Below are 18279 nucleotides of genomic sequence, written 5' to 3'. Positions count from 1 at the left end.
ACAAGTCACAAATTATATTTTAGCGACGGACACTATTATCTAGAACACTCTACAAACCAACAAAATGATAAGGGGACAATATTGAATGACTCACCGGTTGATAAAAGAAGTATTACTCCCAGACGATTAACGGTGTTATGACACTGGAGCTGCATAATAGTCGGTACCCCATGCCCATTTACTGTACCGTACGTACACGATCAACGGCGGCGGCTGCAAAGTGCAATTTCTTCGACTTGCGAGTGGGTATGGGGAGGATAATGTAAGTGGATCGATCTAGAAATCATGAGGTAAGTCACTTTTATGTTAGCCCTAGGCTGGGATCGGCGATTTCTTGTCAGGGTTTGGGGTGAGGAGAGAACAACTTGAAAGTTGACTGTCGAGAAATAGAAATGGTCAGCCGGGGGAAGGGGCGGGGCGGGGCGGTGAGAGGATGGGGGTATCTCAATTAGACTACGGTTGGCGGTGTTCTAGCATATTTTGCATGTAAATATCAACATATGCATAGTTATGCTTATTCCTCCATTCCCAAAAGTACGTAATTTTGAACATTAAAGATCCATCTAATTAAGTAGGCTATAAATAGTATAACTATAATCATACATGTGACATAAAGATTAAAGACAAGTATCAAAAAAAGTAGGCTATCATCATGATCATCTGATCATCACAGAGCTATAATTAGACCCATGAACGTGGCGTTGTAGTTTACAAGCCACGTTCACGGGTCTACACAGAGTTTACTCCTAGAACTATGAGGCTCCGCGTGAGCGGAGCCTCATAGATGTAGAAGCCCGGAAAATTGTCTGCAGCACAAAACACTAATAAAGTACAAAAACGTCCATCAAAATGCAGACATTTCACACAGAACCGCTGCACAGTTTGCCCCTATTCTCCGTATTTTACCTCTTGACATACTCACGTATCTTGGGCACAACTAACATAAGTGGATTCTGTCGGTTTTTAGGCCAAAATGATGAAAAATATGCCCTTTCCGCACTGAGCCAACCGAACACTTGAAACGTGCACGCATATGATCGAGCGATGATTTTTGGTTCGCTCGGAGCGCGCCGCGGGGGGTACGGTACAAGGCGAAATGATAGTATGTGCATGCGTACAAGTGCATGTACCGTACCCCCCGCGGCGCGCTCCGAGCGAACCGAAAATCATCGCTCGATCATATGCGTGCACGTTTCAAGTGTTCGGTTGGCTCAGTGCGGAAAGGGCATATTTTTCATCATTTTGGCCTAAAAACCGACAGAATCCACCTATGTTAGTTGTGCCCAAGATACGTGAGTATGTCAAGAGGTAAAATACGGAGAATAGGGGCAAACTGTGCAGCGGTTCTGTGTGAAATGTCTGCATTTTGATGGACGTTTTTGTACTTTATTAGTGTTTTGTGCTGCAGACAATTTTCCGGGCTTCTACATCTATGAGGCTCCGCTCACGCGGAGCCTCATAGTTCTAGGAGTACACAGAGTTGGCATACGTACAACTACATTGTTCGTCACAAACACCACGCTAAACGTTTTGCCATCAATGTTGTCATCAGTATGCCATTCAGATGTCATCAGTATGTCATTCAGACGGACATTTTTCAGAGCCAGATACTACAGACCGCTGGCTACATTCGCCCTGGCCATTCTCGTGTTGGTCGTCTACATGAACCGGAGAAAAATCGGCATCATCCTCAGTAACACTTTCGAGGACCGACCACATCCAAACCGGGACAATGTCCAAGAGGAACTGAGACGGTTACAGCCGCTCAAAGTGGTCGAAGAGGAGGGGGATTTACTGGGAGGGGCCAAGACCTGCAAGAGGGCGTGGCAGAGAGGGGCGTCGCCCTGGTTCGACAAGCGCTACAATGAGACCATACCCCCTCTCTGGACAGGACGGAATAGAGAGTTGACTAAAGAAGTCCGAGACTGGTGGTTGGTGAGTTAAGTCTCGAATTGTTAATTAAAATTTCAGTAAACAAACAAGTATTTTACTTCAATGCAGTGTTTTTACATATTTCGTTTTGGTTTAAAAAGTGAAGTTGTTTTTGTACTTTCTTTCTCAGTCGATTCATGAAGATGGCAATCGTGACATCCCAGCGCTTCTGAAATCCCTCTTCAAACTCATTCCCGAAGCTGACCCGTACCCGCGGCGGAACCTTGAACGCTGTGTGCGCTGCGCCGTGGTCGGCAACTCGGGGAACCTCAGAAACTCCAAATATGGAAAACTCATTGATTCCCATCACAGAATTATCAGGTAAAGTATCTACAACAGTTCACACCCCCTTCTTCTGATTGTACATTCCTCAATACCGAAAAATCCACCAGAATGTTTTCTAGGATTTTTTAGGATTGAGGAAGTTAGAACCTGGCCACTACAGGGTGAGTCAAGAACACGAAACCCAAATGGCAGGACTAATTTTTGAATGAAGTTTTGCCTGTAGCACTTTCAAAATCTAGGATATGCAAACCCATTCATTAAGCTTTCTTTTAGTACAAGATTCGTTCAAATCACTCAAGTACTTTTCAAGTTACAGAATTTTGCACACAAACACTGTTTTAAAGTGCTGTTCACCGATCACACAAAAATTAGTGTTCTTTCAGCAAAACGAAAACAATTCTCATAGGGATGCATATGACTTGTTTTTTGTTTTGCTGAAAGAGCACTTACCTTTTTTTGTGATCCGTGGACAGAACTTTAAAATGGTGTTTGTGTTAAACAGAACATGAGTGATTTGAATGATTCTTGTACTGAAAGAAAGCTCATTGATTGGGCTTTCATATCCTAGATTTTGAAAGTTCTACAGGCAAAACTTATTCAAAAATTGGTCCTGCCATTTGGGTCTCGTTTTTTTTTACTCACCCTGTGTTACTTTACATGGAGCTTTGCCTCTTGAAACTTGATAGTACAAAGAGTGTGCCAGTGGGTTCTTACAAAGTGGAGGATTTTGAAGGATCCAGGAAGATTCCTAGCAAAAATACCAAGTAATTCAGGATGAAGAGATGTATTTATTGTCCTCATTGAAGGGTCAACTACGCACCCATCAAAGGCTATGAGGAAGATGTGGGAACCAGGGAAACGCATCGTCTAGCCTACCCGGTCACCTATACCGAGGTACAGAAGGGAGCCCATTTTGTCCTAGTGCCGTTCGGAGCCAAAGATATCGACTGGCTGATTAGCGCTTTGACAAATGGAACTATCAAGTGGTCAGTATTACCTTTTTCCCCCCAATGTTACCTCCCCCCCTACTCTAAGAAAGTCATTGCCCCCCCCCCCCCCCCCCCGAACCACATTCGTAAAGACATACCTAGTGTTAGCACAACTCTGAAATGTTAGTGGAAATAGTTTTGAGAATAAAAAAAAGGATGTTGAACATTTGATTTCCACAATGCCTAGGTTGGACACTGGTGTATTTTGTCTTCGGTTGTTGCTGTTAATTTTGTGCATTGATAACCTGTATTCTGAAGAAAAACTGAACTGTTTAAAAAAAAAAAACAGGAACAACTTTGTATAGTGTTTTGGATTGGTAGTAAAAGTTGGCAACAAACCTTTTTACACAGTTCGCTAGACTTATCTAAAAACAGTTAAATTATACATCTTTCCACTTTTTAATTGTTGGGTTTTTTTTTTTAAGGACCTACTCCCCAGTGCCACGCTTTATTGAAGCTGAAAGGTCAAAGGTGAGCATATATAATTCAGTACTCTTGGTGTGCTTTGTAAAATTGGTCCCCATTGCAAATGGTCCGGGCTTAAATGTAATATATAACATTTGCTTTTGCGGTAATTTTCAGAAACGGATGGATTTGGGGGTCAGTATTTTATAGCAAATATTGTTACACTGGCCGGTTTAAAGTTTTGTGTTCATAGACGCTGAAAAACCAAGAAAAAAATGTTGTTCTTGTAGTCTGGTTCCCTGATGCTTCTTTAGACAAAATGGAGAGATTTATAGACGTTGGGGAATGGTCGGTCAGGAGACAAGACTAGCTGGCTTGCACCCGTTCACAGATGTGTGACCAATTACAAACAAAATGTGGATTTAACCAAATTTGGTAAATTGGGGCAGTATTTGAAAAAGGTCCTTTTTTTCAACGATGGTCGGCTGACCATTATTGGAAATTGATACAAAAATTCCCCTTTTCTATACGTGACAGCACACCAGGTGCCATAATTTCACAGGATGCTTTGGACTATTCCCTTACGGTCGAGTAAGGTATTTCATAATAATTTGGTAGTTTTGTTTTTTGCAGATGTTGTATATTACCTTTAATTAACAATGAGAAATTTCAATGTTGGGTTGCTTCTCATGTAGTTCATAGGCACTCATTGCTCAATACTTTCCTTTAGCTTTTTAGAAAAAAAAAAAATCCTGCTTAGTAGTGCATACGTCTTCAATTACTGTGAAAAAAATTGAGTTTTTTTGGAATGCATTTTTTTTCAGATCCAGATCTACAACCCAGCGTTGATGTTCCAGGGTAAATTCAGCTGGATAGGGTCGGAGGAGCGATGGCCGTCAACGGGGTTTCTTATGATTCTGTTTGCTTTCCACATTTGCGATGAGGTGAGTCAAAGGCCACACACTCTTGTTTTACCATACTCTCGAGGACAATGCTTTGTCCCTGTAGTATAGCACTCTTCCATAGACTAAGCACACAAACCTACTACAGAGGACCGTTTTATCTTTTAAAGAAATTTTCACAATCCAACTTCATCATTTGCAGGTGAACATATTTGGTTTTGGCGCCTCGTCCTACGGTGCGTGGGACCACTACTGGGAACCGGACGCAGGACCCTGGAACTTAATTTATAAGTTCTTCCTTTCGCCTCACAAACACTCGGTGGAAGAGACTATTCTTGAGAAATGGAATGAGGAAGGAAAGGTCAAGATTCACAGGGGAGTTCGATAAAAATTTGCCGTATAATTATGGGAAAAAAATTTATTTGTGTACCATTTTAATAGTCTGGTTCCCTGACCTGACAATTCTACATCTGAAATAGTCAGAATCTTTTGGTTTGGGAATCAGACTGCCTCCTTATTTCTCTGTGTGATCAACAGAGGGCGCTGTTGCCTAGCAACACAGCCCGAGGACTGGAGCACGTTTTGGCGGCCCTTGAACTGGAACATGTTTCTGACGTCACAGCCGTGACCTGAAACATGTTTCCTGTGCACCGCGAAAACGACTGACCGGAAAATTGTTCATGACGTCATGTTACTGCCTACGTGACTGCACACAACCCAAAAAAAATCACGCGGCGACTGGACATGATTAACATTAACATTCAAAGCAAAAGTGGGAGTTTTTTTTATAGCGTTTCCCTAAAGTTCTAAAAAGAGTAGGCCTCATATTCTGTATCAACTTTCGTACAAATTGAAGGTAAAAACCCACTATTTAAACCCCATTTATGGTAAAAAGTAACATTGTCTGCTAAGCTTGTTCACCTTTCCGCCATCTTGAAACATAAGTTGTTGGTCGAAACAATGGCGTCATTTCAGTGTAACCGAAGCGCCGAAACGGCCGCGAACCAGAAACATGTTTACGGTCACAGCACCAAAACTTGCCCCTGGTTTTCACATCAGTGGAACTCTCAATTCTCCAAGTGTGAACAACTGAGGGCACTGTTGTGTAGCAACAAAGACAAGTTAAAGGTTCACTGGTACCCACCACCTAATGTGTGGGCATTGTGATGGTTAATTTCCTTGAGCTGTCATTGGACAGATTTTGTTTCACCGGTAACCTGTGTTCAACTCTTGTGTGTGGCATATTTATAGTGTATGTGCATTGATCATGATTACCCATAATGCTGTGTGTTTCCTTTTAAATCGTGTACACTGATCATCAGCTAAGGGGTACGAGGAGAAAATATAGCAACTTTATTTTGACTTTTTGCCATTATGATAGTGATCAGGTTTGATGCGCAATATTTCTTTTATTTTAAATAACTTGATTGTGAAATTGAAATTAATAAAAATTCTTTTGAAAATATCAAGCACATAGTGCCTTAGCCAAACCTTATACAAATGGAGTGTATATTAGAAAAAAGTTGTACAAATATTGTCAGTAACACAATACCTGTAAATTTGAAAAATTTGCATAACAAAATGTTTACATAACATTGGTTTAAAGGTGAATACATGTATATCACAAAAATATGTTTGTGATTTTTTGGGTACTTTCAGAGGTTAACTTTAATGGGTTTTATTAAAACAAAATTGAAATGAGAAAAAAATGGAGGAACATTTTTTCTGTAAATTTGTTTTATTTTAAAATTATGCATCCTTGTAGGCGTTATTTCCACCAAAAAGCAATAAACATTTGTTTAAGCCCCATAATGCCCAGTTCAGCAACACAATGCTTTAGCTTTTTTATTTACATATCCTATTTTAGCAACTCAAAAATAATATGACACCTGAAAACAGCCTTACAGTATTAAAAAACAACAAAAAAAAACCGAAACAAAAGTAAATGCAATGGGCAACAGAAAATATTATGGTAAAAATCCACGCATAAATTAATCAATAAATTTGGTTTGCAATATCAATTTTACAGCAGGCATGTCTGTGGTACATTATTGATTTTGATTAAAACCACAAAAAAATGTTGTTTTGAATTAATAAAACCTTTGTATATGTACATTTATTAAACATTGGTAAACTTGGTTGATTTTGTATACTTTGAATGATCCAACAATTATAATTAATTTGATTCTTTCAGAAATAAAGTGAAAATGTAATCTTTTTTTAAATTTCCTTTGTTCTATTTCATGTGATTCTTGTGTTCAACCCTAACTTCCTAGACATTTTTGTAGTTTGTAACCTTAATCCTGCAAAATCCTCCAAAATGACTCTATGTAAAAATACATGGGTTGTTGTTAACAAGCCCATATTAACTAAAAAGCACACTGGAAGAAAATACCTGATATTTTATATTTAACAACGGCATCCCAGCAAATAGTTTAAAGGGAAGATACAACATTTGCAAACATCACAATACGAAATGATCACATTTTTCACGAAATACCTTACTGGATTGTTAGGGAATGACAGTCTAAAGCATCTTGTAAAATCGTGGCTCCTGGTGTGCTGACATTTTCGAGAAAAATTGTATTTTTTCCAATGCTGGTCGGCCAACCAGCGTTGGAGAAAACTAGCTTTTTTTCAAAAACTGCTCCTACTTTTTCATATTCAGTTATTCCGCACTTTCTTTGCAATTGATTACACACCTGTGAAGGGGGTACAAGCCTGCTAGAGTGATTCTTTGACCTTACAATTCCGCAAAGTCTTTACATTTCTCCGTTTAATCTTAAAAGTGGGGTCAGGGAACCAGACTAGAAGAACATGATTGGTTTTCTTGGTTTTCCTGCATCTATACACAAGCCCAAAACGTGAAACAAGTGATTTTAACAATATTTGCTATAACATACTAATCCTCCAAATCCATTTTTTTCTGAAAATTGCAGCAAAAGCAAATGTTGTACATTCCCTTTAACAGTGTCGAAAAATTGGAACACCGTGATCGTTTTCCAACCATATCTGCCCAATGACTGTGGTAAGGTTTTCATAACACAAATAAAAGGACGACATGTACTTGTATTTAAATACATAAACTCTATCAGTCTTACTGGCGGCTTTAATTTCAATGTTACATGATCTTTATTTCAAAAAGATACAATTTAGTCATATAAGGCAAGTTTGAGAAGGCCATCCACCCTATATTTCAAAACATGTCTGAAAAATACAAAATTAATATTTTGCAGTTCAAAGGAGAATATGTCTGATAATATCCCATTATACACAAAATTTTCTTAAAAAGTTCCGGAATTATATTTTCCCCTGGAAATGTCCAATGCAGCATTTAAAAAATTCACGGAAAGCTCTTTTAATTGACCAAGGAAAACCTATCGGAAAAAGTCAAGTGTTTGAAAAGTATTAGAAAGTCTTGAAAAAAAAGCTATGTTTGAGAAAGGTGTGGGAAAGTATAGGAAAAGTCAGGAAAAGTATAGGAAAAGTCATGAAAAGTATAGGAAGTCTTGAAAAGGACATTTACGGAAAAAGTGTGGGAAAAGTAAAAAAGAAAAAAAGAAAAAAAAGTAAAACAAAAAAGAACGGAAAAACATTGGGAAAACAAAATCAAATCCTGTATGGGAAAAGTAAAAAAAAAAAAGTATTGGAAAACAAAGTATGAGAAATCTAGGAAAGCTTATAGGAAATCCTTGGGGGAAAATGTGGGAAAGGTGTGGGAAAATGCTTTGGAAATGTTTGGAAAATCATTGAGAAGGTATCGGAAAATCTTTGGAAAAGTATGGGAAAATCCTGAATAAGTCTGTCTGAATCCTGAGGTCGCTTTTCCATCATTTCTGCAATTTTCCTAAGGAATACGGATGTTTCATCATTTATTTTCAGCATTCATAGTGTTCAGTTTCTTGGCTTTAAGGCACGCCGCCTCCACGGCTTCGATGAGGCACTTCCGAAAACCTCCCCGCTCCAGCTCGTGAATGGCGTCGATGGTCGTGCCGCCCGGAGAGCACACGTCGTCTTTGAGTTCCGACGGATGCTTTCGGCCTTGCAAGACCAGTTTCGCCGATCCCTAGAATGAAAAACCATTTCAGATACAAACGAGGCAGGAGTTTGAAATCCATCTAGGAAATTCTTAACCACTTTGCGCTAGGTTTATTTTTGCCGGAAACTTTCATTTTCGCAAAAGGCAAAATTTTTTCCAGCCAACTTCTGATACACAGCCAAACGCCACAAATGCTGATTCACAACAATCATTTAAACAGTATTTGAAATATATTTCTTGCCGAAACCTCATACTTTTCAACACTCCCGGGTGTGCAACAGAGCGTAAACTGAAGCACAATAGGCCCTGCACAGCGGCCAATTCAAGATCAACACACGGTCCGCATCCACAGACTTTGCGGACTTTGTGTGTGTACAAAAGACACGAGGGATTAGCGTGTTTAGACGTCACCCGGAGGCGAGTCGAGGCACGCTTGATGTTTCATCCGTCAGCCATGCCTGTGTATATAAACAGCCAGTGCGTATTAACACGGCCCCCGACACCAAATGGTTAAAACTTAATGTAATTTTAAAGAAAATTTTAGCTAATGAATGTTTTAAGGGGCCTGTTTTCAGAAATTTGAGAGGATTTTGAAGTCAGATTTGCTGCATTTACCAAAAAGTAAACAAAAACAATTCTCGGAAACTAAACAGAATATTTCCCATGGCACGATAAAAGATTTTCCAGATTGAAATTAATACCCAGGTTTTTATTTCATGCTGGGATTACCACCAATGGAAATCTTCTGTGCTGAGTTTTCCCAATCTAGGTTTTCTATATTGACACTACTAATTCCTAGTCTTTGATCATTCTGAAACTGACATCTGCCTGTGCTGAGATTGCCCAGTGCAGCACCTGTGCTGAGATTTCCCTTTGCTACGACAACCCGTGCTCAGGTTATCTGTGCTGAAATTTCTCATGCTGAAATTACCCTTGGGATGAGATTCACCCTCAAACATAAAACTGCAGAAATAAGACCTCAGTCTGAAAACATCCCATGCTCAAATTACCCATGCTCAGTTTACCCCAACAAGAAAAGGGCCCTGCATGCTGTACTCACATGCTGGTCATTATATTTTCATCTGTGATGAAAAGTGTTGATACAAAACAAAATGACTTTTTACCAGTGACAGGCCACATATATCAATTCAAAAGCAAATTTACCTGAACTAGTAAAAGCCAATGGTTAGACTAATGAGCTTCTGTTAACATCATTTTTTAAAAATATTAAATCAAAAGGTTGCATGTATTATCATGAAATTGCTGAGTAAAAGTCCGTTGCATTTCTTCTAGAATAATACACATGTACATCATAAATACATAGTGGTATTCTGCCCGATAATCATTATTGCAAAATTTATGAAAATAATTGAAACAAGGACCAAAACAAAAATATACAAATTCTTGTAAGTTCTCACCAGTAACGTCTGTGCAGCCAACTTGATGGCTATATCCCGAGGCAGACCCATTTTCACTCCGCCATCTGCCAATGCGTCAATTGCAATATAAGCCTGCAAAGTCACAAATAATGAATAAATTATCCACTGACACATGTGAAACTAGAATTTCAACAGTGACAAATGAGAACTGAAGTCTTTTAAAGGTATAGTCCATCATTTGTAATTTGTGCATTTTGTTCGTTTGAAGCAACAAACGTGCTCAAAATCTAAAGAAGGGTGCTGAACAACTAACCTGATGAAATTTCAGCTCAGCTCAGCTTCAGCTGTATATTCCAAGAAAAACAACATTCCGGGATCTCAATTTCAAATCAAAAGTTGCTGAATCATGCTTTGAATTGGGCCTGAATTCAGCGTCCGAGACACGTTCTCACTGCGCCGATTGCAGCTACGCGATGTCGCGCACCAATCCGACGAATTATAGCAACCGCATGCGCGTCGTGTCAACATTTCCGCGCGCCCCGCCGAGTAGAAAAAGAAATACTAACAGGAATTTTCCAACGTTGTGTAGGCCTTCTTTCTTCAAAATGGTAGCTTGCCAGAAAGAATAATTTCTCAGGGAGTTTAGTCCCCTTACTATCTTTCAACAAAATATCTTTTTCAACAACAATTACGTCAGTTACTTTTTGGATAGCTGCAAATGATGGACTGTAGCTTTAAGTTGCAGTATTACCCACAGCCGAAATTTGGTGAGCACAGTTCAACAAAAACTTAGTAAAAACAGGATACCAGCCACAATGCCATGCGATGGATGCTGCTTTTGGCTGGTCAACGGCCAACTTTTGCTTAGAATAATTTTTTTCTACTTAGCTGCTTTAAGAATTGGGCCCCGGCATTTTATTTGTTGCACTCAAAATCTCAGTGACGGATTAAGTTAAAAGTGTTTTGCAATTGCAGGGATCCAGAAATAACTATAATCATGACGGGGGTAACAATATTTAAACTGCTTTGAATTTGAAAATAGCTATTTCGGCTTTTAAAGTGTGTGGTCTAGTGGTTAGAGTTTTGACACTCATGATCAGATGGTCAGGGGTTCGAATCCAGCTGCTGGCCATATGCTGTGTCCTTGGGCAAACCACTTTACCCCAATTGTCTCTTTGCACTAGTATAAATTGGTAGCGGCATTAGCTGGGGAGTAACCTGCAATGGACTAGCATCCCATCCAGGGGCACTAGAAAATATTCCCTGGCATTTAGGATGAGAAAATTGAAAATGAAAACCGGCATGATGAGCCACATGTTAAACCTGTTCTGTCAAAATCAGACTTTTCTGGGCAAAAATGAGATTATTTTGCATATTGTTAAAATATGTTCTTTTTCCTTTTAATAGGTGGTTTAATTTTTGAAACCGGTCATTCCTGGGCAGAGTTATGCTATTTTGAAGTTCATTGTGTGGAAAAGTAAAAAACAGAGAAAATGGCCACGAACGTCACAAAACAGTAATTTCTTAACTGATATACCTTAACAAATCATCAAAAATACTATATTTAGAGTTCAAATTAGGGTTTCAAACTTTTATAGTAAATTTTAGACATGTTCAGGATTACAAATATGCAAAAATTTGAAAATCGAAGAAAAAAAAATCACCCCCACAGCTTTTTTTGGCCCTATCTCAATTACAACCTCTGCCCACAAGTGTCACATATTGGCCTCGGGACGGACTTTAATTTTACTTTTTTGGACTTACATAAGCAGGACCACTGCCACTCACGGCCATCACAGCGTCTATCATTGTTTCGTCCCCTTCCATGCAGTAGCCAAGACTGTTGAAGTATTTCTCAATCAAAGCCTTGTCTTCGGGTTTGACGGCGCTTCCCGATGTGTACATGGTCGCGCCTTGCCCGATCCCGCACGGAGTGTTGGGCATGGCCCGGATGACGCGGGTTCCCACCGGAAGTTTCTGTAGGAAAACAAAAATTCATGGACATTTTTAAAAATTTGTTATGGAAAATACAGAGATTTTCAATTCAATAAGCATTCATTTCCACTCTGTGGAGGTATGATCCCAAAAAGCCAAAGCTTGTGGTGGATGTGCCCAACAATACAAGACAAAACAATACAAACAACACTAATTATAAAATTTACAAATAATAACATTTAAATATGTAACAGTAAAACAAAGCAGATAAACAAAGCAGACACGACAATAAACAACATTTCAATAAACGGCTAAATTAACTTAACGTAATAATGACAGGCACTCTGAGAATTAAGTTCTTAAGTTTTTAGTTTATATTTGAAAGTATTACTTGAAGGGCAATTAGTTAAAGACGGTGAAAGGTAGTTCCAGGTTTTTGGTCCAGAGAAAGAAATGGTATGTCAAGAAAGAGTTGTTCTAAGGGTATATGCAAATTGGACGAGGACCTAGTATTATTATCATGTATGCAGGTAGGTGGTGGTTTGCAAATTTATACATAAAAACATCTTGTTGAAAGACATTAATATTCGTAAGCGTCAAGAGTTTGCGCTTCCTAAATAAATATGTGAGTGTTCATTTTGACTAAAAAGGTCTGGATGTTTGAAAAGTGTTAATTAAGTTTTCTTTTTACTTTCTTTGACAATTTGCAAGTCATTCTTTTCAAGTTAGACAAAGTTTCATACTCAATAGGTCTGATAATAGAACAAAAAAAATAATCTAAAATTTAAATTCTCTCTAAGCCTAATTTCCTAAAAGAAAGTGATTATTGGAAAAAGGTGCTGACATTTAGCAAGTCATGTGTTACACAGCAAAACCTTCATGTAATCTGCGAAAGGATTTAAAGCAGAACAAATAATTCAGTTTTGCAAAGGTCAACTCATTATTTACAAAGGTCTCAAAATGTCAACTTACACTTTCATCAAGTAAATCACAATGGGAAACTGACTAGGTGCATATAATTATACTGTCGTGTGGTTAAACAAAGTAATTGACTGGAGCGGGGTTTGAACCTGCGACCTCCGGATTGCCGTTCCAATGCTCTACCAACTGAGCTATCCGGCTCTATGTTGGCGGTTTCCCACCCAGTCAATATCTTTGTTCAAGAGTTCTTAACCAGGTCACGTCGGATGAGGTGTATACACGCAAAGGTTTTGCGGTATTCGGAACGGATGACGGATAAACACGCAACGAGCGAGGTTGGAAATATCTGTCAGCGACCCGAGGCCGGAAATATCAGGGTGTGCTACCTGCAGATGACGGCCTGAACCTGTCTGGCATCGAGGTTTGTGAAAAACAATCCCCACCTGGGTCCGGTCAATGTCAAAATAATCCTGGCGCGAACTGGTTAATAGCACCCTTTGAACAAAGAAATTGATGAACTGTTAAACCGCCGACACAGAACTGGATAGCTCAGTAGGTAGAGCACCGGAACGATGCTCCGGAGCTCCCAGGTTCGAACCCCGCGCCAGTCAATTTTTTGGTCCAATCTTTAATAGGCCAAAAAAAAAAAGTCTCCGGTTTCTGGTATGGAGCTTGCCTCAAAAGTGGTGCGGCGACGCGGCTTTTTTTTTTTTTCCCTGTTTTTTTTTTTTTTGGCTTCAAATGTCGGCTGATGACTGCAAATGGTGCCCGACTAAACTTAGTGCAAATATATGGGAGTCCAGAGAGGCCACATAAAGCTTATTCTCGACCATAACCCAATCTAAAAACACGTTAAAATTGTGCAGCAGCAGGATTCCAGTCAAACCAGTGAGTTTGGCGGTTTTGAGACATCATCTTGTATTGAAAAAAACTTTTTCATTTTGCCGACGCGCATGGCTACGGCGACACGCGCGCATACCAGAAACCGGAGACTTTTTTTTTGCCATAGCAATCTTACACTTTCGATGAACCCGACCGATATGCCAGCCGCGAGTGAGACCAGCATGTGATTGGGGGTGACGACCGGCGAGATTTCCTTCAAGACAGTGCTGACCATGTTGGGTTTGACCGAGACGAAGACCGTCTGGTGATTGGCGATGATTTCCTTGTTGTTATTGGTGCCTTGAACGCCCAGCTCCTGGCAACCGAGGCGACATCGTCAGTAAGAAGCATACAGAGCAGTTGGAAGGTTGGACAAAATCCAGCTTGTGTTTTACTTTTGGCAAAAATTCTTTACCAGTCTATCAAAAATTATCGACCTGTTGAAAAACTGCTACCGCATACACATGCACATATGCAACTTACTAAAAATGGGTGAAGGGACAAAAATAATACTTTTAAAAATAAACACATTTCAACACGATTTTTAAAATTGCTTTTGGACTTGGTGAGAGGTAGACCACAGAAAAGTTGCTATTACTTCAACTTGAGGAACATTCAAATTGTTGTCCTTGTTTTTCTTTTTTTCCCATTTTTTAATAGAATCTCCCTCATTTACAAGAACGGTAACAAATCACATGGCACAGTACCTGTAGTATTTTCAGATTTCGCTCCGTTGGGGCGCTCGCCTGCATTTGAAAAGCCGGTAAGGCCTCTACATTGGAAGACAAAAGAAAGAAAAGTTTTACTAAGTTTCTTGGGAAGCATCAATTGGGGCTTCCAATGAGACAAGAATTTGAGACACAAATTTGGGACTTTTTCACAAACTGGTGAGCTACATGTACGTGCCCTAACCTTACACACTTGAGGCCAAGTAAAAAAATAAACCAGTTCCTTGTACCCGCCTGCTTCCTTTTTTTCCAGCCCCCTCCTTTTTTTAAAAAATACGTAAACTAGCAATATATTTGCTAATGTTGTCAATGTATTGTCTTTTTATTTGTTTCCAACAAAATTGTTGAAATGTGGAAAGGGTGACAACTCCTTTGGACAAAATTCTGTATCAGCAAATGAGTCAACAAAATGAAATCTATTCGCCATCTTGGAAAACCAGCCATCTTGGAAAAAAAAAGGGCTGCCTCCTTCATTTAAAAAAAAAGCCCAGACGAGATACTATTTTTGTTTTGAGACTCGTCGTTTTTTGAGACTCGTCATTTACTCACCTGCCAAGAGCAGACCCCTTACGATGGTCTCGACGACTTTTCCCGCACCCAGGAACCCAATGGAAGACATGCTGACAAAAGCGACTCAGAAGTCACTGTGAAACTGCAAGAGAAAGGAAGCGTTAGGCACGATCATTCAATGTTTCCCGATTGGTCGATTGCGCTGTGCTATTGGTCGATCATGACACTATCGGTCAATCGTGAGGCACCAGTTGAACTCTTTTTATTTCTTATTCACGGCTCTGGAGGATTTTTTTTAAACAAAAGGTAAGTAAAGTCCGAGATGTCCTACGGAATTGACCCATCGCGCAAAGCACTTCTGCGCTCTTGACCGATCGCAGATCGACCGATTGCACACAACAGAAGTACATGTATAAGTATATGTACACAGGTTTATAATAATATCTATACAATGATGTAGCCAAAGCTGGGAAACAGCCAAGCTTTTGAAAATGGCCATGGATCCAACACTGCAAACAAATTTCCAATGGAGGATTGGCAAATCACTCTTCTAGAATTTATTTCTCACTTCAGCTAATAAATGATCTACAGGCGAACCAATAAGACTATAAAGTAAATTACCTTGGTATAATCGGTATTTTGGGGTAGAACTTCGTCTGTGTTGTGCAGCAGAAAAAAACAGAACCAGACGATATCCAAACGGACATAGTCAGCACTCTACAAAATCTGGTAACAACCTGAGCACTGACGATTCCAGTTCATGTATGATGCTCTTTTAAAAACAATTTCCTGAGAAAAAAAAACATGAAACATTTAAACTGAAATGGACCACCCTCGTTAAAGATCACAATAAAATATACATAAAAATAAACATATTAATAACCTTAATTAATGTGATATCTCTGCATTGAATTTATGTGATAGAGGCTTAAAAACTAATTTACTTTGACATTTGTCTGACAGCAGCTGTGCCGTTCATTACAACAGTGGAGTGTACTGTTCGTATCTAGGTCACAGGTGTCAGATGCAGATTTTGATTTTATCGTTAACCTAGTTTGAGTAACTTGGACCCTACTTGTCGCATTTTTTTTAACATTGGGACATGGTCTGACGATAGTACGGACCAAGCCGCATGGCCGCTATCGTGTGACACAATAGAAACGACCCAACAACATCAGATTTCTCCCTCAAAATGGCCACAAAATATACTAGTTACGCCACCTGAGATACAAATTTTAAAAATACTTGCGTAACATTTCGAGCACTGTGTACACTTCAAAAATGCATAATTTGAAGAAGAAAAATTACTGAACGCATTACTTATTTAATTAATTAATTAAATTTATTACTTTCACAATTATTATATTTGCAGGCTCAATAATTCACATTAATGTTTACATGCTTCAACTTAAAAACGCTATGATATAAAATGGTAATTATTTGAAAAAGTAAATAAATTTATTAATGCTTTAATTAATTAATTTTATTCATTAATTTAATTTATTAATTCGACTAAATAAATAAATATGTTTTTTAATTAAACAAAAATCATAATGAGCCGTAAACAATATGATTGCAAAGTGCATAAATATTGTTTGCATTACCACCCCTTAATTATCTCTGAACGAACTTCACATGCACAACAGTCAACTTCATTAGCATAATACTGTTAAAATAATAAAATGTTTCAAAAAAGGCATTAAGGCATTGTCTCACGAAGCACAGAGGTGAAATTAATTGGAGAAAATCTGCTTTAAAAATGATGTTACGTATGAGTTTACCCAGAAAAACACCAATTTTTTTAGCGGCTTTGCATGCATGGGGAAAATCTATGTAGTGCGCAAGTTTAAACTTGCGTGCGCAATTTGTAGCAAGGAAATTAATGCACGCGCAAGTTTAAACTTGCGTGCGCGCAGGTTTAAACTTGCGCGCGCAAGTTTAAACTTGCGTGGGGGACTCAAATTGTGCTCGACACATATAGCCCAGGCTAAATAGAAACGAAGTGGCTATCGTTACGGCAGCCGTTGTTTAGCGCCCTCTACGATACTTTTTTGATACGCACGCAGGTATATAATTATTTGTTTCCCCACGTTTTAGCGAGCAGTGCGACAGCTCAGTCGATAGAGGATAGGATTTTGCACTGCGAGGTTGCGGGTTCGCATCTCAGTTTTGCACTCGAATTTTTTTCCTTTTCTAACCTGAGGCTTTGGAGGATTTTTTTTAAAAGGGAAATAAAGTCCGAATTTCATAACGTTCCAATTCACTTTTTTCCTTCTAATTTTATATTTTCTTCTCATGTTTTCATAAAAGTTGCAGTCTACCGTAACGATAGAAAATGGGAAATGCGTTACGGCTGCCGTAACAATAGCCACTGCGTTTTTCCATTACATTAGCATGATTAGGCCTATTTCAATTACGCAGTGGCTATTGTTACGGCAGCCGTAACGCATTTCCCATTTTCTATCGTTACGGTAGACTGCAACCTGGCAACTTTTATAAAAAAACATGACAAGAAAATATAAAATTAGAAGGAAAAAAGTGAATTTGAACTTTATGAAATTCGGACTTTATTTCCCTTTTAAAAAAAATCCTCCAAAGCCTCAGGTTAGAAAAGGAAAAAAATTCGAGTGCAAAACTGAGGTTCGAACCCGCAACCTCGCGGTGCAAAATCCTACCCTCTGTCGGCTGAGCTGGCGCACTGCTCGATAAAACGTGGGGAAACAAATAATTATATACCTGCGTGCGTATCAAAAAAATATCGTAGAGGGCGCTAAACAACGAGTGCCGTAACGATAGCCACTTCGTTTCAATTAAGCTCAGTGAGTCAGTCATTGCAAAAATGTTGAAAAGACGTGAATCTGGGACTGAGAAACGTTTCCAATTTAATGTTAGTTATACCTAGCGCTATCCTTACTTGAAAATGTCTCTCAAGTCTCATTCATGTCATTAAGCCTAGGCCATTCCTCCATGACCATGCCTAGGGTAGGGCGCTAAATAGAAATTGTACACAACACAACCATTGTGATTGTGACAACCACAACACAGAAGCGGCATCACATCAGGATTCTACATTCTTTCCGAGATAAAACACAACCCTTTCAGCTCGAATATTGATTGTAAACTTTAATACCTACTTACTAGCTGTTCCGCATCATTCACTTCGCACTTTCGCTGAGTTCCAGCTGTTTATTTACGTGGCCCCGCCTGCAAGTTGTGATGATGCAACACATGCAACCAATTAGTTTTGCCGCGTGGCAAAAACACGACGTCTAGAAGGTGTGGTTCCCATTTCCACACATGCCGGTTATGGCTGAACTTGTGAAAAATTACAGGTAAATCGAGGAAATTCGTGGCACCAGACGAAACTAACCA

The 18279-nt window shown here is 39.1% G+C and overlaps 2 protein-coding genes across 6 annotated transcripts; one reads left to right on the top strand and one right to left on the bottom strand.

Moving 5' to 3' along the window:
- The first annotated feature begins 182 nt into the window (after positions 1 to 182).
- LOC119724854 (CMP-N-acetylneuraminate-beta-galactosamide-alpha-2,3-sialyltransferase 1-like) lies at positions 183 to 6738 on the top strand. 4 transcript variants are annotated; one of them, XM_038196129.1, is made up of 7 exons: positions 183 to 290; positions 1602 to 1935; positions 2063 to 2253; positions 3024 to 3203; positions 3632 to 3677; positions 4436 to 4555; positions 4716 to 6738. In XM_038196129.1, exons 1-7 carry the CDS (start codon positions 286 to 288, stop codon positions 4899 to 4901), a joined length of 1062 nt encoding a protein of 353 aa, XP_038052057.1. In that variant the 5' UTR covers positions 183 to 285; the 3' UTR covers positions 4902 to 6738. The 4 variants fall into 4 exon arrangements, with proteins under 4 accessions (XP_038052057.1, XP_038052056.1, XP_038052055.1 ...); XM_038196128.1 differs by having other exon boundaries at positions 1587 to 1935; XM_038196127.1 differs by having other exon boundaries at positions 1553 to 1935.
- Positions 6739 to 8151: 1413 nt separating this feature from the next.
- LOC119724853 (pyrroline-5-carboxylate reductase 1, mitochondrial-like) lies at positions 8152 to 18213 on the bottom strand. Of its 2 annotated transcripts, none has more exons than XM_038196126.1 (8): positions 18038 to 18213; positions 15529 to 15695; positions 14947 to 15049; positions 14377 to 14441; positions 13806 to 13985; positions 11696 to 11908; positions 9971 to 10063; positions 8152 to 8579 (listed from the first exon to the last, which is right to left on the bottom strand). In XM_038196126.1, the coding sequence occupies exons 3-8, from the start codon at positions 15014 to 15016 to the stop codon at positions 8382 to 8384; spliced, it is 819 nt and encodes a 272-aa protein (XP_038052054.1). In that variant the 5' UTR covers positions 15017 to 15049; positions 15529 to 15695; positions 18038 to 18213; the 3' UTR covers positions 8152 to 8381. The 2 variants fall into 2 exon arrangements, with proteins under 2 accessions (XP_038052054.1, XP_038052052.1); XM_038196124.1 differs by having other exon boundaries at positions 15529 to 15696; positions 18046 to 18213.
- Positions 18214 to 18279: the final 66 nt, after the last annotated feature.

This window comes from Patiria miniata, unplaced genomic scaffold (genome assembly GCF_015706575.1).
Source record: "Patiria miniata isolate m_02_andy unplaced genomic scaffold, ASM1570657v1 HiC_scaffold_18, whole genome shotgun sequence".
Classification (NCBI taxonomy): domain Eukaryota; kingdom Metazoa; phylum Echinodermata; class Asteroidea; order Valvatida; family Asterinidae; genus Patiria; species Patiria miniata.
The sequence above is the reverse complement of the archived record's forward strand: the minus strand, read 5'-3'. Positions and strand labels throughout refer to the sequence as shown.

Bases quoted from the DNA above. Each gene is read 5' to 3' on its own strand.
- LOC119724854 (XM_038196127.1), top strand. From the start codon at position 1,576: ATGTCATTCAGACGGACATTTTTCAGAGCCAGATACTACAGACCGCTG. The intron at 2,254-3,023 runs GTAAAGTATCTA...TCCTCATTGAAG, and splicing joins TCCCATCACAGAATTATCAG to GGTCAACTACGCACCCATCA. The intron at 3,204-3,631 runs GTCAGTATTACC...TTTTTTTTTAAG, and splicing joins ACAAATGGAACTATCAAGTG to GACCTACTCCCCAGTGCCAC.
- LOC119724853 (XM_038196126.1), bottom strand. From the start codon at position 15,016: ATGTCTTCCATTGGGTTCCTGGGTGCGGGAAAAGTCGTCGAGACCATC. The intron at 14,442-14,946 runs GTGAGTAAATGA...CTTCCAATGTAG, and splicing joins AAGGGGTCTGCTCTTGGCAG to AGGCCTTACCGGCTTTTCAA. The intron at 10,064-11,695 runs GTAAGTCCAAAA...GTGACTTTGCAG, and splicing joins GTGGCAGTGGTCCTGCTTAT to GCTTATATTGCAATTGACGC.